General features: G+C 41.4%; 1 protein-coding gene across 13 annotated transcripts in view; it reads left to right on the top strand.

Annotated features, from left to right (window-relative positions):
- Positions 1–23,920, top strand: part of GPR161 (G protein-coupled receptor 161) — a 52,207-nt gene that overhangs the window by 9,869 nt on the left and 18,418 nt on the right. For 10 of the 13 annotated variants that reach the window (XM_057726446.1, XM_057726451.1, XM_057726443.1 and 7 more), the window contains one exon: positions 22,955–23,372. The exons of 2 other annotated variants lie outside the window; for them this stretch is intronic. In XM_057726446.1, coding sequence (XP_057582429.1) covers positions 22,999–23,372 — 374 coding nt within the window. In that variant the 5' untranslated portion in view covers positions 22,955–22,998. Of the gene's footprint in view, positions 1–8,126; positions 8,148–22,954; positions 23,373–23,920 lie in introns of those variants that run through there. One more of the 13 variants, XM_057726452.1, reaches the window with a different exon arrangement.

Genomic DNA, 23,920 nt, shown 5'->3' with positions numbered 1-23,920 from the left:
TTAATGAGTAAGGGGAATATAAAATATTTATTTTCTCCCACATGCAGAGTGCTGTTGGGAATTCAAAAGGGAAACTGAGGAAGAATTTATAATCCATCTGCAGGGGAAAGCATACTCACCTAAAATAAAAATGTGCTAAGACAGGCAAGTCTGAAAAGATAATATAGAAGAAGTAGATAGAAGGGGTGATCAGGGTCACTGTGGGGATGGAATATTCCAGAAAGGCTTCTTGAGACTTTTGCTTTTAAGGTAGATGTAAGGACCTTCAGCTGTTATTCATGTAAGCGTCAACAAGGGGGTAGGTGTCCTGGGCTTGTGATCGTGGCCACCCAGCTCTGCCAGGCTGTGTGGGGTCACCTGCCCTTTCAGTGTCACTTCAGTTGGAGAAAAGAAAATGCTTAATTACCGAACACTGCTGTGAACCAATAACAATGTAAAAAATGAATTCAAATTTTCTTGACCACAACAGCATATATAGACATTTGAAGAATAACAGTTCACATATGTGCGAGACATCATTTATTTGGTCTACAGACGGTAACTGCCACCCGGAGTTTGGGAATGCCTGACTTAGAGGATGTGTGACAGGATAGTTTATAGAGGAAATAAAAATAAGAGGGAAGCAACAGAGCCAAGAAATAGTAATACTCTGTCTTGTTATGCAGGCCTGTGCAAATATCTTCTGCACGTATAGCTATAGTCGCTTCAAGAAATTCATGTTTTCTAGACAGCCTTTTGGAAAATTCTGATGTCAGTCCTTCAGTATATAACATATTTGTCTGTACTTATATATCTGTCTTTCTGGTCATATAAAATCCAATAGGCCTTGACAATTTTACTTTTAAATTCAGCAGTTTCCCTCTTGCCGCTTAAAAAAATGTTCAAGTTAAATGGAGAGCTCTGAACTGTTTCAGGGGTCCTGGTTTTTCTGGAACATGCCACAATTACTCACCTGAGCCATGTACATACAGTTAGTATGTCACTTATCTGGCAAAGTGCTGAGAAGTGGGAAATCAACCCTCCCTAAAGGTGCAGAAGGAAATGATATCTGTATGACAGAAGCTATACCTGGAGAACTTTGCACCGAAGCCCTCCCTCGGTATGTTAGCTCCTACTTTACATAGACCTTTCCTAAGCTAGACAAGAAAGCTACAGGTAAGTCTACTCTGTGTAAGGAAAAGGGCCGCCAAAAGTTGAAACAAGTTGCAGAGAAAATTTCAAAAGGAAGCAGAATATGCGAGGCACACTTGGTATAAGAGGAAAGAACATGACCTTATCCGGCTTGAGGGAATCGCTGTGTTTCAGATCATGTAATAAAGTCTCACAGTGATAGCCCGCTAGCTGAGTGACTGGGAGGCTGAACAGTGTTCTCTAAGATTTCAAAAGAAAGCAATTATAATAGCACTGATCTCTAAGGTCAAAATTCCATTATCTCATGGTTTTTAATGACGGTGGGCCATCATTGAAAATCATTATGTTTTGTATACTTTGTTTTAAAATATAGGGAAATGTGTGATGGATTTTCATGAATTTTGCCTAAAGGCTTGAAACAGAATTTTGATGCTTTAAGGTAATAAAACCCTACAAATTCATAAAACTTGCCTGTATAGATTGAGGCATTTCCAAGGATTAGCTTGGGTTTTAGTGCATTTTTGGAGGGGAACTTGTTACTGGAGGCCCTCTGTTTTTTGTTTGTTTTTGTTTTTAAGAAACTGAAGTATAGTTGGCTTACAATATTGAGTTTTAGGTGTATAGCAGAGTGATTCAGATATATATATATATATATAGATATATGTATGTATTTTCAAATCCTTTTCCACTGTAGATTGTTACAAGATATTGAATCTAGTTCCCTGTGCTGTACAGTAAATCCTTGCTGTTTGTCTATTTTGTATATAGGGGTGTGTATTTGTCAATCCCATGCTCCTAATTCATCCCTCCCCCCTCCCTTTCCCCTTTGGTAACCATAAGTTTGTTTTCTATATCTGTGAGTCTGTTTCTGTTTTATAAATAAATTCATTTGTATTATTTTTTAGATTCCGTATACAAATGATATATATAGTAGTTGTCTTTCTCTGTCTGGCTTACTTCACTCAGTATGATCATCTGTAGGTCCATCCATGTTGTTGCAAATGGCAACGATTCATTCTTTTTTTATGGAGGTCTTCTCTTTCTAATGATTAGAATCTTTGATTCTATATAGAGTTATTATGGAAAAGGGTGAACAAGTTAGGGTTATAGGGTTGTTTGCACCTTGGGGTCAAGGGGATGGGTGGATAAATGGAGACCCTATAGCACCGATCCTTACCAGCAGTTGGGTTGCACCATAATATTCATGTGCAGCACAATTTGCCTTCCTCAGCATCTCTTCTCACCTTTGACCCATGTATCAAGTTAGGATAGCTTTCACAGCATGTAAAGGAAACTCTGCTCCAAGAACTTGACCAATAAGGGGTTGAAAAACAAACAAACCAGTAAGGGGTTGACTAGCGTGGCTGGACACAGTGGCTGTACCATTCAGTGGGTGATTTGGGCTACTTCAGTCTTTCTACTCTGCATTGAATGGGACATCTGGCCACATGGTCAAAGGATGGCTGCTTCACCTTCAAGCACTAGGTTTGAGTTCTAGTCAGGAGAAAGGGAGAGGGAAAAGGGCAGAAGCCACAGCTTGAGTCTGTCTGTTTTTCTCAGGAAATGGGTAGCTTTCTGCCACCTTAGAGACTTCTGTTGACTGGAACTGGATCTAATGGCCACCCAGGCTCTGTGCAAGTGAGTTTATTTTTGTAGGTACATTTGGCGCCCACAAAGTCAGGTCAGGACTCTGTTGATAGGGGAAAGGGGAGAATGGATAGTGACTGGATAATGAATAGTGTTTGCTACATCTGCAAAAATAATTGTCTGAAGGCAAGAAATGCCTAGTGTGCCAAGATGTCGAGTGTCCCATTTTTATACATATATTTACTTATTTCTCAGAAATATTGGGCACTTACTGTTTGCCAGGCACTAGTCTAAATGCTGACCCCAAAATTTATAGACCAAAAATTTCTCAATTTCATGGAGCTTGCAGTCTGGTGGAAGGGAAAGACATTAACAAGATAAGTAAGTATACCCATACGCACTAAAGAGAAAGATTAAAAAAGGGAATGGGGCCATAGAGTATGGGGCATGAAATGTTAGGTAGTGTGAATTGGAAAGGCTTTGCTGAAAAGGTGTATAAATTCAGTCCTAAAGGAAGTGAGAGAGCAACCTACAAAGATATATGAGGTAAAGCCATTCTAGGCGTAGGAAATAGCAAGTGCAAAGGCCCTGAGGTGGACACGTGCTTGATGGGTTTGAGAAGTAGCGAGGAGGTTAGTGTCATTGGAATGGCTTAAAAAGTAATTTTTCAACTCTTGGAATGGTTAAAAAGTAATTTTTATTGTGAAGTTGGACCCGTGATGGAGAGTCAGATCATGTAGGAAGCTGCAGGGCTTATTCCAAGTGATGTGGGAATCCTTTGGGGGTTTTGAGTAAAGCAGTGACTTGTTCATGTGTTTTGACCTCTGCTTTAACAGGCTCCCTCTGGTTGCAGTGTTGAGGAGGGGGGCGATGGCAGATGCAGGTAGACTAGTGAGAAAGCTGGTTTTTTTATTTTGTTTTATTTTATTTTTAATTAATTTTTTTGGGGGGTGCACCACGTGGCGTGCAAGATGTTAGTTCCCCGACCAGGTATTAAACCCGTGCCCTCTGCAGTGGAAGCGTGGAGTCTTAATCACTGGACCACCAGGGAAGTCCTGAGAAAGCTATTTTAATAACCCAGAGAAGACGTTATGTAGCCTTGGACCAGAGTGGTGGTCGCAGAGATAGTAAGACATAGTTGAATTCTAGATACATTTCAAAAACAGAGCCGGTAGGTTTGCTAATGGACCAGATAGGAGATGTGAGAGAAAGTGAGGAATCAGGAGTGACTCCAAAGTTTAGGGTCTGAGCAACTGGAAGGATGGGGTGCCACAACGTGAGGTGAAGAAACATGGGAAGAGCAGGTTTGAGAGGCAAAGGATTTGAAGTGTGGTTTTGGACACGTTAAGCTTGTGGTGCCCGTGCCATCCAAGTGGAGATGTTGAGTAGCCAGTTGGGAGCTCCAGGGAGTGGCACTGGCTTCTCTGTGCCTGAGCATAGGCTCCCAACCAGACCCATGGTCCAGCTGCCCCGTGAATCACCACAGCCACTTCTGGCAGCAGCATCAGGTAGACTTAGACCAGCCTTGGGCAGGTCTGACCTGGTCCAACCCAGCTTTGCCCTTGGGATTTGCTGGGATCCCGGTTCCAGGCAGGCTGGCTGTGGACCAATGTCTGTGGAGGCTTTCCTGAGCCTGCTCTGGGAAAGCTGGTGTTTCCACTGTTCTCCCACCCAGGGGAGTCACGTGGTCCAGGCTGGGTGTCCAGTGGCTGGCAAAGGAATGATAGCTGCCTTGCATGCAGCTGGGAAAAGCCCTGCCCGACTTTCAGGCTGCCACGGGCTCCCCAGAGAGCTGTGGTCAACCCGCCACTGCTTTCTCTCTTTTTTCCTAAAGTGCTTTTCTGTTGGGGCTTAAGATTCTCCCCTGAGTGACTTTTCTTCATCATGACTTCAGCTGGTTGCTTGTGGATTTTCTGGGAGGCTGAAGTGGACCTTCCCCGTCTGTGTTGACTGGGAAACACGAGGGTGATGATAGCCACTTTCAGTGTTGCTAGGGGAGGCCTCGGAGGGAGGCCAGTGGCCCTTTGGAAAATGTCAACAGACAGTCCATGGCTCAGAGTCCAGCTTGGCTTAGTACTGAGTGTTCCTCACATTTTCCAACACGTACAATAAAAACTGCACCAGAGGAATTTGATGAACAAAAAGTTGTTTTGCTTTACCGTGTCATCTGGGGACAGTGCAACACGATGACTAGTTTTACTCAGTGGGTTTACCTTGGAAGTCTCTGCTGGACTAGTCCCTAGTGAGGAATAACCCAGGGCAGATACAGCCTGTTTCCGCATCCGCTGCAGGAGGAGGTTACTCTACATGTTGCCTGAGGTTCTTCTCTTCTCCATCAGTGGGTGAGATGCCGTGAGGGTAGCTGACTTTCTTCATTTCATGACTTTCCAAACCCTCTGCAGAGAAAAGTTAAAGAGAAGGTACCCTGGTATATTTTTCCAACTTTTTTATTGCTCTAAAATATACCTAGCATAAAATTTACCACCTGAGCCATTTTTAAGTGCAGAGTTCAGTGGTATTAAGTACATTTATATGGTGCAATCATCACCACCACGCATCTCCAGAATTCTTTTCACCCTGCAAAACTAAACCCATTAAACAACTCCCCCGTCGGCCTCCACCACCCGCTGGTAGCCACCATTCTACTTTCCATTTCTATGATTTTGACTACTCTTAAGTACCTCATATAAGTAGAATCATACATTGTTTGTCTTTTTGTGGCGGGCTTATTTCACTTTCACATAATGTCCTCAAAGTTCATCCATGTTGTAGCATATGTCAGAATTTCCTTCCTTTTTAAGGCTGAATAATATTCTTTTATGTAGATATTCTGTATTTTGCTTATCAACTCGGTCAACGCACCCTTGGTTGCTTTCATGTTTTGGCTACTGTGAACAATGCTGCTGTGAACATGGTGTGCAAATATCTCTTTGAGATCTTGCTTTCAATTATTTTGGGTATATAACCAGAAGTGAAATTGCTGGATGGTATGATAATTCTATGTTTAATTTTTTGAGAAACTGCTGTACTCTTTTCCACAATGGCTGCACTATTTTACATTCCCACCCACAGTGTACAAGGGTACCAGTTTCTCCACATCTTCACCAACACTTGTTATTATTTTCTGGGTTTTGTTTTTTGTTTTGGACAGTAGCCATCCTAATGAGTGGCAGGTGGTATCTTGTAGTTTTGATTTGCTTTTCCTAATGATCAGAGATGTTGAGCATCTTTTCATGTGCTTATTGGCCATTTGTATATCTTTTTTGGATGTGGGTTGTTTTTTGTTGTTGAGTTTTAGTTCTCAGTATATTCTGAATATTAATTTCTAATCATATATTTGATTTACAAATATTTTCTCTCAGTCTGTGTGTGGGTTGCCTTTCTGTTCTGTTGATGGTATTTTTTGATGCACAATTTTTAAAACTTTTCATGAAGTCCAGTTTGTCAGTTTTTTCTTTTGTGCCTGTGGTGTCATATCCAAGAAATCATTGCCAAATCCAGTGTTGTGACTTGGTATATTTTTTGTTTTGCTTTAAAGCCTCACCTCCTACATACGCTTGTTTTATTTCTTTCAATCAAAGTATTAGACCAATAGATCAGTAACACATTTTAGACTTCGTAAGTCTTTATTCACTCATTCCACAAACAGGGAGAATATTCCAACTAGAGGATAGGCCACAGCAAATTGAAAATGGGAGCAAGTAAGCCAGCTCAGTGGAGCCAGCATACATGAAGTGGTTGATGGGTGAGAAGTCTAGAATTTAGATGAGGCCACACCATGTCGAATCTTATCTGCTGTGGTGAGTAGATGGATTGAAGGTAGTCTCACAGTCATAGGACCAAGTTGGAGAGGTGCTACCTAATATTCGCTTGAACTGGGCACTTAACCTTTCTGAGCCTCAGTTTTCCCATTTTATTCATTTAACACTTATGTGGTACCAAATTCTATTCTAAGCACTGTACAAATATTCACTCATTGATTTTGTCCACCAACCCTATGAGGTACTTACTCCTGAGCAAGGAGTATTCTCTCCATTTGATGGAGCAGGGAGCTGATACCCAGAGAGGTTAGGTAACATGTCAAGGTCACAGAGGCAGTAACTTGTAGAGCTGGGATTTGAACCCAGGCTTCCTAGTTCCAGAGTTCATGCTCTTAACCGTATGTTGTACTGCTTCTCTGAAACAGGGAGAAGAGTAATTCCTACCTCTAAAAGTTATTCAGAAGATGAAATGAAACAATGTATGTAAAATTGCATTGTATGTTGCACACTGTTTTGCCAGTACTGATTATTATTAGTTAAGAATAATTAAACAACATTTTGGAAATGGGTAACACTGTCAAGGACATAGGTAGAAGGGGATGGATTGAAGACTGACCCTTGGGAAATATTTTTGCTGAGGAGCAAGAGCTTGGTTTTGGAAAGACATTTGACAGAGTCATGGCTGACGCCTTTGTGGATAGGGTCATGGTCAGTGAAGAGCCCTGGCCTGCAGACTTTCAGTCCCTACAGAAGGAAGTTGTGGAGGTTGGTGATGTTGAAAATGTACATGCGGAGGCGACCAAAGCCAGGTCTCTCCTCCTGGCAAACCAAGAATTCAGACAAAGATCGTAAGGTCACTGGGGTTCTGATTCTAGCTTCTTTTCAATCTTCTGATGTATGTTTCCAAACAGACCAGGGCTTGGGCCTGCTTTACAGGTGAAGTGAGAGGTTTCGAACCAGGAAATTACTAGGTTTATGGTGCCCTTGTGGGGACAAGAGCAAAGCACTGTGTGTTGTAACAGACCCTGGACTGGCTGGGTGGGCAGAGTCCTCTGGGGTTGCAGAGGCCAAGTTACTGCACCCACCATCTTTGGAACAACTTTCATGTGTGTGCCCAGGAAGGATGGAGGGAATGCAGGGAAGGAGACTGGGGATCCTGTAATCTCCTTCTGGCTCTCAACAAGTTGTGTGGTCTAGTTTGTGGGTGGGATGGGGGGTAGGGGTTCACTGTCTATCTTAGTTACCCTGGTGCAAAACAAGGTGGTTATTTGAACCTTCTTCCCAACTTCACTCCCTCAGCTGCTACAGCTGGTGATTGATGTGTATAAAATGCTTTGAGGTGCTGAGATGAAGAGCCTCTGAGAATATGGGCAACATAGCATCACAGTGACCTCACCTGAGCTTATTTGAAGTGGTGTTTAGAAACATTTCCTCACGTGGAGGGTTGTTTATTCAAACACCTTATGTACCTACCTGTTGGCATGTGATTTCTTTAGAAGAGGGCATCTGGTGGTCCCGGCTTTTAGGCTACTCAGCTCTTCGTAAAAATGGGAGGCCACAGAGGAGGAAGTGAGCTACTGCCCCGATTGGGTATATTTAAGGATATCAGAAGAGAACCTTATGTGAAAAGAAACTATTTCCTCTGGAGAAGACTTTTGAAGAGGTCAGGTATGTCTTGTCACGTCCAGTGCCTTTGTTAGGCCAAGAGTCCTGCCTCCTCTGACCAGCAGGACCTCACAACTCCCACCTAAGCCTGGGCCTGCTGTCTCTGGGCTCTCAGGTTGTCCCTTTGATGGCCCCATTTGTAACAGGCGTTGTGGGGGTGAGGCCTCCTTTTCCTTGTAGTGGCTTATGCACTGGGTCACGTGCATCCCAAAGAGACTGCACTCGGGGGGATGAAGAGCTTCTCTGTGCTTCCATATGAAGAAACTCCACGATAATAGGCTCCGTGGGTCCATGGCGTGGTCCATGGCAAAAAGAAAAGGATAAGATGGTCTCAGGAAGGAGGCTGAGATAGGCAGAGCTGTGCCTGAGAAGTTGGCCTAATCTTGGTTCCTGGCACCAGTGTCCAAAGAGGTGGGGTCTTGACGTGTTGTATGTAGGTCATGATGTATCAGAGTATCAGTCAGGATTCTTTAAGTTGCAAGTGACAGAAACTCTGCCACATTAGCACAAGTGAGGGAGAAAATTCACTGGCTCATATAACTGAGAAGACCGAGAAGGTTCAGAACCACACGTTATTTCATCAGCATCTGCATGTTCTCCCTACCCCCTTCTTTTTCTTGCTCTCTTTCCCTCTCTCCCTCTCTCATTCTCTCACCTTTATTTGCCTGTAAGCGCTTTCCACAGTGTCCACAATGGCCAGCTGCTGCACCCCCAGGCTCATAGTATCAGCCTGCCAAGCCCATGCTAGGCTAGTCTGTCCTCCAGCTGTTCCAGCCAAAGTCCTGGGTCGTGTGACCAAGGCCTAAAAATACGGAAAGGGTCCTCTCCCAAAGTAAAATCAGGGTGAACTCTTCCAATAGAAACCATGATATGAAGTGAGGCTCACTGGGTGCAGACACTGTTCTAGGCACTTGATGCAATTAAACTCACTATTCTTTTTTTTATAGGTGCTGGGCTTCAAACTCAGGCAGACTTTAGAGTCCATACACTTAACCACCATCCACACAAGCTCTGACAAATATAGGGTAACAGCAGCATGAGCAGGAAAAAAGTCCAGTGTAGGTCGATGAAAATCAGTTCTAGGTAAAAATAGAGGTGGGACCAGAACATATCCAAATGTATACAGTTACATAAGGGAAAGTGAGAGAATCTACCTTTATATTGTAGTAATTCTGTTTTTGCAAAGCAAGGCATTTCTAGAATTATTTCTTGGGAATTCGCAAGCTGGCCAGTTTATAAAACACAATCGATACCTGTCTCAATATTCTATCGCGTTGCCTTGTCTGTTAACCCAAAATGATATTACTGATCACTCCCTCAAGTGACAAGATTTGGCACCACTTGAGGCCATGGTCAGTAGTCTGCTCCAGCAGACAAGTCACTGTCTCTGGGAATATGCAAGAGAACCTAGGGCAGTTCCCCGAGAGGACTGACTGTGATGCTTGGAAGACATGTGCAGCCTTCCCTGGCGACCTGTCGGAGAGGGCTGGCTCTCTTTCCCAGGAATAATTTCTAATATGTTTATTCAAACCTCAGCCATATTCCAATTGTGTTGTTTCTCGGAGTTGCAGCCCAAGGTGATTTATTTGGTCAGGGCAGGACGTAGTGAGTGTGGGAGTCTGGAACACCCCTGTGTCTGGCAGCAGCCCTGGCCGGGAGAGTGCTAATGTGAGTCACACTTGAATTTGCTTCCATTCAATGGGCCCTGGCTTGTTGGGCCCTGGGTAAGCTGGCTGCCTGCCAGGAAGACTTCACTGGCTGGGACATTCCAGATCCTCTCTCTTGTTAAAGTAAACCCCCCAGGGCATCTGCTGGGGCTTATGCCTCTCCCTCTCCAGGCCTCCTGGCAGAGGCTGGGGTTTTGGATTTCCCTGGGTGGGCGGCTCTTTGACCATGTTCCCCCTCTTCCTCCTGGGGAGGGTTGTAGCAGGGGACCTCAAGGACAGCAGCCACTCCTGGGCTTTCTGATTCTGCAATGCACTAGTGTCCCTGCTGATAGGGCCATTAGAGGGTCACCAGGTCAAGTAATAGTTCATTCCTTTTTTTTTTCCCCCTCTTTTGGATTGGAAGTTTTGCATCCTGTTTTTATTCTTTTAGTGGCTACCTTTATAATGTTAACACTCCTATTCGACTTAACATTGACGAAGTTTTGAAGGCTACTTGTTCATCAGCAAATAATTATTGAGTTACCTACTGTGTGCTGAGCACTTGTCCAGGTGCTGGGAAAACAGCCATCATCAAGTCTCTGCCCTGAGTACAAACTAACTTGGAATGTTTTTATTCCAATCATACTTCTAAGAGCTTCCATTTTGCTTAGTGGGTTTTTTAAAAAGTTTATTTATTTATTGTATTTATTTATTGGCTGTGTTAGGTCTTCGTTGCTGCACATGGGCTTTCTCAGTTGCAGTGAGTGGGGTCCACTCTTCGTTGTGGTGCACAGGCATCTCATGCAGTGGCTTCTCTTATTGTGGAGCACTGGCTCTAGGCGCACAGGCTTCAGTAGTTGTGGCACACAGGCTCAGTAGTTGTGGCTCGTGGGCTTAGTTGCTCCACGCATGTGGGATCTTCCTGGAGCAGGGCTTGAACCTGTGTCCCCTGCATTGGCAGGCGGATCCTTAACCACTGTGCCACCTGGGAAGTCCTTACTTAGTGTTTTAATTTCATCTTGTTTTCAAAGCTCCCAAGTTAGTGATTTTTGTAAAATTTGTTGGTGATGTTTAACTTTTAAAATTTAAATTAATTTTTTGCAGTTCTGATTTTAGAGTCATCCATATATTTACCATTTTCTTTTCTAACAGTTGATTCTTGCACCCGTCCCCCTTATTTTTGGATTCAGTTTTCTTCATGAAAGGTATCTTTAAGGGGATTATTCAATAAGGAGTGATTATGTCTACTGACTGTAAACATACAGTCTCTGTTTGCCTGAAAAGTGTATTATATTGTGCCCTCTCTTGAATGGTATTATAGAACTTTAAGGCAAGAATTCTTTTCCTTAGCACTTCCAAGAGATTATCCCACTGTTTTCTGGCCTCTATTTTCTGTCTTCTTCAAAAGAGGAGTCTGTTGTTTATCTCATTGCTACTTCTTTATAGGAAATTTTGCTTTTACCTTTTTTTCTTTATCTTGGTGTTCGTCATTTTTCGTTGTGATGTGCCTTGATATAGACTTTTTATGATTTATCCTTAGAACTTGTTATGTTCTTTTGTTCTAAGGGCTCATGTGTTTCTTCAGTTCTAGAAAATGTTCAATTATACCTCTAAATAATGCATCAACCTTAATGTAGACAGTATAGGTCCACTGTCATGTAAGTTGGATGCTTTTGACTCAAGTAACAGAAACCTAACTGAAAATAGCTTTAAAAATAATGTATATAAATATATTACTTTGCATAACCAGAAGCCAGGAGGAAGGTGGTTTCAAGATTTGTAGATTCAGCAACTCAAGGATCCAGCCTTTCTTCATTGCTGCACTCAGCACCTCTAATGATCCCAAGAAGGCTGCCACAGCTCTGTGCTCTCTTCACCATTAGGGCCATTAAGAAAAGTTTTTTCTTCTAGTGCCTTTGTGAGATCAAAGCAGCTTTCCCAGAAATCCACTGACTTCTCCCCGTAATATGCCAGAATTGCAAGGAGAAAGGTAATACAACAATTTGTTTAGACCACTCAGGACCTAGTTCTCAGAACCAGGGATCCTATCAACCTTCTCTGAGTCACTGGGAGGAGGATTGGACACCAAAACAAAATCAGAGGTCTGCCAGTAAGGAAAAAAACCTGGCACTGGCTGCTGGGTAGGCACCCAACAGTATCTGCTACCCTTTGTCTCTAATTTCTCCTGATGCCACTTTTTTTGAGCATTTGTTGAATTATCTTATCCTGTTCTTCATGTATGTTGACTTTTGTTTCATATTTTCATTCTCTTAATCGTTTTTTGTTGCATTCTGGGTAATTTCCTCAGAGCTGTCTTCCAGTTCACCATCTTTCTCTTCAGCTAAATCTGCTGTTATGCATACCCATTGGGTTTTTAGTTTTGTTAGCTGAAATTTTAATTTCTAGAATTTCTATTTGGTTCTTTTTCACAATTGCTTATAATTTTTTCATGCCGTCTTATTCTTTCATTATGGTTTCTACCTCTTTTCCTTTTAAAGCTTTTAAAGCTTTTCCTTTTAAAGCTTTTAGTTGTATTTATTTTACAGTCCCTTTTATATTTTTCTATTAATTCAAGTTCTTGGAATGTCAGTTCTCCTGGTTTTTGTTTTGTGTATTCTCCCTCAAGGCAAATGCTATGCACTCATTTTCATTAAACATTTGTTTTATGAGCGTGGAAATTCACTATAAAGCCATTTTGTGTTGACTTCTGCCAGCATTAATTTTTACGTGAATTTATTAGCTTAGATTTCTGCACCATGCAGAATTTATAAACTTGGTACCCTCATCACCATGGCACATGACTCAGTGTTTGATTTCTCATGGAAAAAAGACTTTAGTGCTCCACCCAGAGCTTCAGGTAAATGACTGTTTTTGCCACCTCCCTTTGCCAGTAAGAGGAGTTTTTCTAATTCCTTTTTCATGGAGGAGGCAGCCCTTCTAGAACCCACTCTTTATGCAGAGTATTGGTTCCAGTTCTCTGCTTTCTGGGACTGAAAGTCATCCTCCCACATTAAAAAACCTCAGCCCTAGTGGTCTTGAACTAGGTCTAATACCCTTTTGGCCACAGTTGTGAGATTACAACTCTGGCTTTTAGTTTTCTCTCTGTTACCTTTGGATTTCCCTCTCTTTTTTCAAGTTTGGCTTTTTTTTTTTTTTTTTTAATTTTGAGTGATATTTAACCCAGCATTTCTGTGAATTTGGAGTAGGAAAGATGTTCACATCAGCTGAGTTCACCACATTGCTAGAAATGATTCCCATAATAAGTGAAAAGCACTAGTTTCCTTGGGTAAAGTAATTATACCTTAAAAAATACTTCCTGTTCACTCTCTCATTTGCCTTTCTTTATTTAAAAATTTTTTATTTGTGTTTATTTTATTGAGGTATAATTGCTGTACAATATTATGTAAGTTACAGGTATACAAAGTAGTGTTTCACAATTTTAAAGTTTATACTCCATTTATAGTTATTATAAAATACTGGCTATATTCCCCATGTTGTGCAATATATCCTTGTAGTTTATTTTATACCTAATAGTTTGTGCCTCTTAATTCCCTACCTGTATATTGCCCCTCCCCCCTCCACTATCCCCATGGTAACCACTAGTTCTCTACATCTGTGAGTTGCTTCTTTTTTATTATATTCATTAATTTGTTTTAATTTTTAGATTCCACATATAAGTGATAATTTACAGTATTTATTTTTATTTTACTTAGCGCAATACCCTCTGAGTCTGTCCATGTTGTTGCAAATGACAAAAAGTACTATGTTTTTAGGAAAGGCAAGGTTCATCCTCACTCCCAGGGAGCAGACAGTCCAGGGGGGATAAAAGGAGCATGCTGGTAATTACAGGACTATTGGGGAACACTGTGCTTTGCTTGGGTAAAGTAATTGTACCTTATAGAATACTTCATGTTCATTCTCTCATTGCCTTTTATATTATATTTTCAGTTTCTTAATCTTTTTTACTGCATTCTGGAAGTTTCCTGGAACCTGTTTTTGTATTTATATTTGAATAGTGAATTCATACTGATACCTGCAATAGCCAAGCTAACACCACAGGGTTCTTCCTCACCTTTCTCTATTCAGTAATTCGCATCTCCTTTCTCCCATGATTAGAAGTGTTTCCCAACATAAACATGTATACTCAGCTGCTCTACAGTCCAAAGAACTGTAAACTTAAAACACGTTTAACAACATCTAACCTACTAAGTAAACTTAGTGGTTCGCCTGTCTATACAGTATGTACCATTAAGATTTTACAGTCAAAATACTGTATTTAAAAGCTACCTCACTTCTTTTCTCTGTATGATTGTTATCAATCTAATATATAGTTAGGTTTATTTTTTTTTTCTGTTTGCAATCAATTCTGTATTTACTTTTTGCATCCACTTTTTTAGTATGTAAAATATTTACATGGTTCAAAAATCAAAACTGCAGAAACATACTTAGAGCAGTCTACTTCCATCTGTATCTTAGTTTCTGGTTATCTTTCTTATTTTTCTTTTTACGTAAGTAAACATATTTGTGTATATTTTATGTGCAAATGTATCCTTATTTCCCCCCTTCTCACATATTTTCTTTTTCTTTTTTTAACAACTAGCACCTCAATGAATAAAATAACCTTGGGCATCTATTATTTAATATTATGAACTTATGTCTTTGGGGTAAATATCTAGAAATGGAATTGCGGGATCAAAGGCTATGTGCTTTGTTAGGTATTGCCAAATCCCCCTTCTTAGGGCTGTTACGGTTTGTGTTCCCACGTGGAGCGTAGAATATCTGCTTCCCAACAGCCTCACCAACAGAGAGTGTTGCCAAGCTTTTGAATTTTTAGTGGCCAGAAAGGAAAGAAGTGGTACCTCAGTGTGGTTTTAATGTGCATTCCTCTTATTCTGAATGAAATGGGGCATCTTTTCATATGTTTAAGATGTTTGGCATATGGACACGAAGTGTGGAAAACAGAGAGGGTTGGGGGGGGGGAATGAATTGGGAGATTGGGATACCAAATTGTACACTCTAAATATATGCAGTTTATTGTAAAAAAAAATTAAAAATTAAAAAAAAAAGATATTTGGCATGTCTTTTTCTGTGAATTTTCTGTGTATGTCTTTTTTCCCCAGTTTTATTGAGATATAATTGACACAACATTGCGTAAGTTTTCAGATGTACAATATGATGATTTGATATATATATATTGCAAAATGTTTACCACCATAAATTTAGTTAACACCTATCATCTCATATAGTTACAATTTTTAAAAATGTCTTTTACCCTCTTTTCCATCTTTCTCTCTCTATTTTTAGGAATTCTTTATAAATTAGATTGATTGGTTCTTTTAAATATTTTCTCCCATTTTGTCGTTTGTCTAACGACTCAGAATTTGTTTTCTTTCCCACTGTTTACACTTATGCAGTTAAGTATAATATGCTTATGTAGGACTTTATTTTGAGACACCAATTAATCACTTATAATAGTGAACAAAATTCAGAACTCAAAAAAAAAAAAAAAACCAGAAATAAGCTTACAAAGACACAGACATAGAAGGCATAATGATAAAGTATATTTATTGCACAAAGCTAGAGTACCTAACATATTGCATAACTGAATCAAAATTCAGAATATTTTAGCAGCCTGGAAATATGGGCCAAAATGTACAAAATAAAATTTGGTAGAAATAATGTTTTGTATTTAGGCTTAAAAACACTAATTCCATAAGTTCAAGCCTGGGGACACCTATCTTCACAGAAACTCATGTATGTATAAACTTTGGGTTTTAATTGACCACACATTTGTATAAGTCCAACAGGGCGATAGAGTTGCCGAAAGAAAATGCACTCTTAGAGTGAATAGTAGCAGAAGATTATCGGGATCGTAGAGATTGCCCCTTTGTACTCGATGCTTACCAGACCACGCCCAGAGTGGTACATTCAGTTTTGGGGACCACAGATCAAGAGGGTCGTTAACATCTCCGAGCAAGTCCAAAGCAGGGAGTCTGAGTTAGTAAAGACTCCGGGCATCACATCAGGAACCTGGGAGATTTAACCTGGAGGAAAGGAAGCAAGCCATCTGTGAAGTATTTGAAGGCTGTCAAGGGGAGGAGGGATTAGAATTATTCGATGCTACTCAAGCTCGCAGGATCTGCTTGTGACCTACGAGTGTGGCTCGCTTAAAGGGAGACTTTCTATCTGGCCTTCAGGGCTGCTGGGAAGGGGAAGGGCCGCCTCCCTCACCTACCAGCTCCCTGTGGCCCACGGTGTCTGGGCAGAGGTGTCAGGTCAAGCAGGGGCTGTGGGGAAGGCTCTGCTGCTGTGTGTGGGTGGTCCTAGGCACCAGGGTTCTTGCTGTCTGGCTTGCGAGAGCAATCTTTCCTTCCTTTCTGGTGGACTTCTCTTTGTTGGGATGAAGAGCAGGTGGGGAAAGTGATCTGTGGGATTTCTTGGCTAATTAAAGTAGATGAAAATTTTGGAGACACATTCGTCTGTAGGATTTTGTTATTATTTTATTTTATTTTTTTGGGGGTACACCAGGTTCAATCAACTGTTTTTATACACATATCCCCATATTCCCTCCCTTCCTTGACGCCCCCCCCTCGAGTCCCCCCCACCCTCCCTGCCCCAGTCCTCTAAGGCATCTTGCATCCTCGAGTTGGACTCCCTTTGTTATACAACAACTTCCCACTGACTATTTTACAGTTGGTAGTATATATATGTCTGTGCTACTCTCTCGCTTCATCTCAGCTTCCCCTTCACCCCCCGCCCCCTCCCATACCTCGAGTTCTCCAGTCCATTCTCTGTATCTGCTTCCTTGTTCTTGTCACTGAGTTCATCAGTACCATTTTTAGATTCCGTATATGTGAGTTAGCATACAATATTTGTCCTTCTCTTTCTGACTTACTTCACTCTGTATGACAGATTGTAGTTCTATCCACCTCATTACATATAGCTCCATCTCATCCATTTTTATAGCTGAGTAATATTCCATTGTATATATATGCCACATCTTCTGTATCCATTCATTTGTTGATGGGCATTTAGGTTGCTTCCATGTCCTGGCTATTGTAAAGAGTGCTGCAATAAACATTATGGTACAAGTTTCTTTTGGGATTATGGTTTTCTTTGGGTATATGCCCAGGAGTGGGATGACTGGATCATATGGTAGTTCTATTTGTAGTTTTTTAAGGAACCTCCAAATTGTTTTCCATAGTGGCTGTACCAACTTACAGTCCCACCAACAGTGCAGGAGAGTTCCCTTTTCTCCACACCCTCTCCAACATTTGTTGTTTCCAGACTTTGTGATGATGGCCATTCTGATTGGTGTGAGGTGATACCTCATTGTGGCTTTGACTTGCATTTCTCTGATGATTAGTGATGTTGAGCATCTTTTCATGTGTTTGTTGGCCATCTGTATGTCTTCTTTGGAGAAATGTCTATTTAGGTCTTCTGCCCATTTGTGGATTGGGTTATTTGCTTTTTTGGTATGAAGCTGCCTGAGTTGCTTGTATATTTTGGAGGTTAATCCTTTGTCCGTTGTTTCATAGGCAATTATTTTTTCCCATTCTGAGGGTTGCCTTTTAGTCTTGTTTATGGTTTCTTTTGCTGTGCAAAAGCTTTTAAGTTTTATGAGGTCCCATTCATTTATTCTTGATTTTATTTCCATGATTCTAGGAGGTGGGTCCAAAAGGATGTTGCTTTGATGTATGTCAAAGAGTGTTCTGCCTATGTTTTCCTCTAGGAGTTTTATAGTGTCTGGCCTTACATGTAGGTCTTTAATCCATTTGGAGTTTATTTTTGTGTATGGTGTTAGGAAGTGTTCTAATTTCATTCTTTTACATGTTGCTGTCCAATTTTCCCAGCACCACTTATTGAAGAGGCTGTCTTTTTTCCATTGTATACTCGTGCCTCCTTTGTCAAAGATAAGGTGCCCATATGTGTTTGGGCTTACTTCTGAGTTCTCTATTCTATTCCATTGATCTTCCTTTCTATTTTTGTGCCAGTACCATACTGTCTTGATCACTATGGCCTTGTAGTATAGTTTGAAGTCAGGAAGCCTGATTCCACCTATTCCATTTTTCCTTCTCAAGATTGCTTTCGCTATTCGGGGTCTTTTGCGTTTCCATACAAATCGTAAGATTTCTTGCTCTAGTTCTGTGAAAAATGCCATTGGTAATCTGATCGGGATTGCATTAAATCTGTAAATTGCTTTGGGTAGTACGGTCATTTTCACAATGTTGATTCTTCCAATCCAGGAACATGGTATGTCCCTCCATCTGTTTGTGTCGTCTTTGATTTCTTTCATCAATGTCTTAAAGTTTTCTGCATACAGATCTTTTGCCTCCTTAGGCAGGTTTATTCCTAGGTATTTGATTCTTTTTGTTGCAATGGTGAATGGGAGAGTTTCCTTAATTTCTCTTTCTGCTCTTCCGTTGTTAGTGTATAGGAATGCAAGAGATTTCTGTGCATTAATTTTGTATCCTGCTACTTTACTAAACTCATCAATTAGTGCTAGCAGTTTTCTGGTAGAGTCTTTAGGGTTTTCTATATATAGTATCATGTCATCTGCAAAGAGTGATAATTTTACTTCTTCTTTTCCAATTTGGATTCCTTTAATTTCTTTTTCTTCTCTGATTGCTGTGGCTAACACTTCCAAAACTATGTTGAATAACAGTGGTGAGAGTGGACACCCTTGTCTTGTTCCTGTTCTTAGAGGGAATTCTTCCAGTTTTTCTCCATTGAGAACAATGTTGGCTTTTGGTTTGTCATATATGGCTTTTATGATGTTGAGGTAATTTCCTTCTATGCCCATTTTCTGGAGAGCTTTTATCATAAATGGATGTTGAACTTTGTCAAAAGCTTTTTCTGCATCTATTGAAATGATCATATGGTTTTTATCCTTCAATTTGTTGATATGATGTATCACGTTGATTGATTTGCGTATATTGAAGAATCCTTGCATCCCAGGGCTAAACCCCACTTGATCGTGGTGTATGATTTTTTTAATGTGCTGTTGCAGTCTGTTAGCTAGTATTTTATTGAGGATTTTTGCATCTATATTCATCAGTGATATTGGTCTGTAGTTTTCTTTTTTTGTGACATCTTTGCCTGGTTTTGGTATCAGGGTGATGGTAGCCTCGTAGAATGAGTTTGGGAGTGCTCCGCCTTCTGCAATATTTTGGAAGAGTTTGAGAAGGATAGGTGTTAACTCTTCTCGAAATGTTTGATAGAATTCGCCAGTGAATCCATCTGGTCCTGGGCTTTTGTGTGTTGGGAGATTTTTAATCACTGCCTCAATTTCTGTACTTGTGATTGCTCTGTTCATGGTTTCTATTTCTTCCTGGTTCAGTCTTGGAAGATTGTATTTTTCTAAGAATGTATCCATTTCTTCCAGGTTATCCAATTGATTGGCATATAGTTGCTTGTAGTAGTCTCTCATGATGTTTTGTATTTCTGAGGTGTCTGTTGTGCCTTCTCCTTTTTCATTTCTAATTCTGTTGATTTGCATCTTCTCCCTTTTTTTCTTGATGAGTCTGGCTAATGGTTTATCAATTTTGTTAATCTTCTCAAAGAACCAGCTTTTAGTTTTATTTATTTTTCTTATGGTTTCTTTCCTTTCTTTTTCATTTATTTCTGCTCTGATCTTTATGATTTCTTTCCTTCTGCTCACTTTGGGGTTTCTTTGTTCTTCTTTCTCTAGTTGTTTGAGGTGTAAGGTTAGGTTGTTTATTTGATCATTTTCTTGTTTCTTAAGGTAGGACTGTATTGCTATAAACTTCCCTCTTAGAACTGCTTTTGCTGCGTCCCATAGGTTTTGGGTTGTTGTGTTTTCGTTGTCATTTGTTTCTAGATATTTTTTGATTTCCTCTTTGATTTCTTTAGTGATTCCTTGGTTGTTTAAGAGTGAATTGTTTAGCCTCCATGTGTTTGTATTTTTTGCAGTTTTTTTCCTGTAATTGATATCTAGTCTCATGGCGTTGTGGTCTGAGAAGATGCTTGATATGATTTCAATTTTCTTGAATTTGCTGAGGTTTGATTTGTGACCCAAGATGTGATCTATCCTGGAAAATGTTCCGTGTGCACTTGAGAAGAAAGTGTAGTCTGTCGTTTTTGGATGGAATGTCCTATAAATATCAATTAAGTCGAGATGGTCTAATGTGTCATTTAGAGCTTGTGTGTCTTTATTTATTTTCTGTTTGGATGATCTGTCCATTGATGTAAGTGGGGTGTTCAAGTCTCCCACTATAATTGTGTTACTGTCGATGTCCCCTTTTATAGCTGTTAGTATTTGCCTTATGTATTGAGGTGCTCCTATATTGGGGGCATAGATATTTACCATTGTGATATGTTCTTCTTGGATGGATCCCTTGATCATTATGTAGTGCCCTTCCTTGTCTCTTTTAATAGTCTTTACTTTCAAGTCTAATTTGTCTGATATGAGTATTGCTACTCCAGCTTTCTTTTGACTTCCATTTGCATGGAATATCTTTTTCCATCCCTTCACTTTCAGTCTATATGTATCCCTTGGTCTGAAGTGGGTTTCTTGTAGGCAGCATATAGAAGGGTCTTGTTTTTGTATCCATTCAGCCAGTCTGTGTCTTTTGGTTGGAGCACTTAATCCATTTACATTTAAAGTGATTATTGACATGTGTGTTCCAATTACCATTTTCTTAATTGTTTTGGGTTTGTATTTGTAGGTGTTTTCCTTTTCTTGTGTTTCCTACTTAGAGAAGTTCCTTTAGCACTTGTTGTAAGGCTGGTTTGGTGGTGCTGAATTCTCTTAACTTTTGCTTGTCTGGAAAGCTTTTGATTTCTCCCTCAAATCTGAATGAGATTCTTGCTGGGTAGAGTATTCTTGGCTGTAGGTTTCTCTCTTTCAGGACTTTCAGTATATCCTGCCATTCCCTTCTGGCCTGCAGAGTTTCTGTAGAAAGGTCAGCTGTTATCCTGATGGGTTTTCCCTTATATGTTGTTTGTTGCTTTTCTCTTGCTGCTTTTAATATTTTTTCTTTGTGTTTAATTGTCGTTAGTTTGATTAATATGTGTCTTGGTGTATTTCTCCTTGGGTTTATTCTGTATGGGACTCTCTGTGCTTCTTGGACTTGGTGAATTATTTCCTTTCCCATGTTGGGGAAGTTTTCCACTAGAACCTCTTCAAATATTTTCTCAGACCCTTTCTTGTTTTCTTCTTCTTCTGGGATGCCTATAATTCGAATGTTGGTACGTTTAAGGTTATCACTGAGGTCTCTGAGGCTGTCTTCTAGTCTTTTTATTTTTTTATCTTTTTCCTGCTCTGTGGCGTTTATTTCTCCCATTCTATCTTCCAACTCACTTATTCGTTCTTCTGCCTCAGTCATTCTGCTGGTTAGAGCATCTAGAGTATTTTTAATTTCAGTTATTTTGTTATCCATTGCTGTTTGTTTTTCTGAGTTCTTATGAACTGTTTCTTGTACTTTCTCTATTTTGTTATCGAGATTTTGTATCATTTTTACTATCATTACTCTAAATTCTTTTTCAGGCATTTTTCCTATTTCCTCCTCATTTATTTGGTCTTGTGGGTTTTTTTCCTGCTCCTTTGCCTGCATGGTGTTTCTTTGTTTCCTCATAGTTGTCCAAGCTTTTGGGGTTGCTTGTCCTGGTGATAGAGGTGTTTATAGAAGACTGTCCAAGCCTCAGACTAATGTCCAAGTATTGGAGTAGACGAATATTCAGTCGGCTATGTCAGGCTCCCCGCAGCCCTTTCTGGTGTCCGAGGCCGTCTGCTGGTGTTCAGCTGGTTCTCTGTGGGAATGACTGCGTCCTTCCGTGCATTCCCAATGCATCTGTGGAGAGGGATGCACTCCACGTCTCTCTACTTCGCCGCCATCTTTTTCCTCTCGTCTGTAGGATTTAATGTTAAAATGTGTCAACCTTGAGTTTTCACCAAGATCCGGAGCCAGCATCCCGAGAGCAGGGACCCCCCCTTGTCGAGAATGGTGTTTGTGGTTGAAGACCTCAACCTGAGCCTCCTCTTACCCATTTATCCTTAGCGTCGGCTCCTGGCCCTCCCTCACCATGACTGCTGAGAGCAGTAGCGATGTCTCGGTGTGAATTGTACCTATTTAAACCCTGCTTAGAGATCTCAGAATGAATCCTATGATAATCTTATTGTCCAGCTTTAATGGGGTGGGATTAACGTGCAAGTTCTGATTCAGTCATTCAGAGGTGGGCCTGCGACTCTGCATCTCCAGGCAGTACCTGGTGATGCCCATGCTGCTGGTTCACGGTCCACCCTGCCTTGCAGGGTCTAAAAGCAGCAGCTGCAGAGACCACATGGGCAGAATCAGAACCACCTGCCCAGTGGTTGTCGAAAATGCAGACTCCTAGGCTCTACCTCTGTTCTCTGGGACCAGAATCTCTAGGGGTAGAGCCCAAGAATCGGCTCTTTGAGCTGGTACTGCAGGTGATTCTTGGGTCTATTAAAGGTTTTTAACCACTGGTCCTGGGGAGGAAGGATAGGGTGGTTTAGACTGAGGGAACACATCGTTCAAGGGGACACAGTGAGTCACACAGAAAGTCAGTTGTAGAAAACTGGCCACTTCTATGTGGTCCATGTATACAATGGACCATAAGAAGGAGTGAAATTGGGACATATGTAGAGACATGGATGGACCTAGAGACTGTCATACAGAGTGAAGTGAGTCAGAGAGAGAAAAACAAATATTGTATATTAACACATATATGTGGAATCTAGAAAAATGGTACAGATCAACTGGCTTGCAAGGTAGAAGTAGAGACACAGATGTAGAGAACAAACATATGGACACCAAGGGGGAGAAGCGGGGAGGTTTAGGGTGGGATGCATTGGGAGATTGGGATTGCCATATATACATTACTAATAAGAAGAAAAGCATCAAATTGTACACTTTAAATATATGCAGTTTATTATATGTCAATTTTAGCTCAATAAAAGAAAAAAGGTAAAAAGAGGAATCATAGAAAAGAGAAAACAATAGCTAAGCACATAATCAATGCTCAATAAAAAAAACAAACAAGAAAAGGAAACTGGCCGCTTCTGTAGAGCTTGCGTGGGGATGCCTGGCTGGGGGCCCTGGGGCCTCAGCCGCTCTTCTCTCACGCGCACGTGCCGTGGTTTGATGACTCCTTTCCTGTCCCCGGGTCTTGTCTTCCCAGCCGCCCAGCATGCTGAGCCCACCCCCCGCCGAGGCGCGTTGACCATGAGCCTCAACTCCTCCCTCGGCCACAGGAAGGAGCTGAGCAACCTCACCGAGGAGGACGGCGGTCCTGGGGGCGGCGGCGTCACGGAGTTCATCTCCATCGTCGTCATCACCGTTGCCGTCTGCCTGGGCAACCTGGTCATCGTGGTCACCTTGTACAGGAGGTCCTACCTCCTCACCCTCAGCAACAAGTTCGTCTTCAGCCTGACGCTGTCCAACTTCCTGCTGTCTGTGCTGGTGCTGCCTTTCGTGGTGACCAGCTCCATCCGGAGGGAATGGATCTTTGGCGTGGTCTGGTGCAACTTCTCGGCACTCCTCTACCTGCTCATCAGCTCAGCCAGCATGCTCACCCTGGGGGTCATCGCCGTCGACCGGTAGGCTTGCCTCACACGCGGAGAGTGGAAGGATGTAGGACTGTGGGCAAAGGGGCAACCCAGGGGGTGATGTGGGCTGTGCCTTCCAAACTGCCTCAGTTCCTCGGGTACGTGTCAGGGGCCTGTGCTGGGGAGGGTGAGAAAGCAGAGTTTGGCCTCTTCATCCCTCCCCTCAACCAGAGCACCTCTGATTTTATTTGATCTAGCTTGCATGTAGTTTGGGACTTCCCTGGCAGTCCAGTGGTTAAAACTGTGCTTTCAGTAATGCAGGGGGGCGTGGGTTCCATCCCTGGTTGGGGAATTAAGGCCTCACATGCCGCATGGCGTGACCAAAAAAAAAATTATTTATTTTTTAAAAGAGGTTCCACTGCTTTAAAAAAAAAAGTGCTAGAGCTTCCCTGGTGGTCCAGCGGTTGAGACTCTGTGCGTCCACTGCAGGGGACACTGGCTTGATCCCTGGTCCAGGAACTAAGATGCCACGTGCCTCACAGCACAGCCAAAAAATGAGAAAAATAAATTAGAAAAAAAAGTTGGAGAAACTTCTTCTC

The sequence above is a fragment of the Hippopotamus amphibius genome, chromosome 3 (genome assembly GCF_030028045.1).
Source record: "Hippopotamus amphibius kiboko isolate mHipAmp2 chromosome 3, mHipAmp2.hap2, whole genome shotgun sequence".
Taxonomy (NCBI): domain Eukaryota; kingdom Metazoa; phylum Chordata; class Mammalia; order Artiodactyla; family Hippopotamidae; genus Hippopotamus; species Hippopotamus amphibius.
This window is presented reverse-complemented; position numbering and strand designations above follow the sequence as displayed.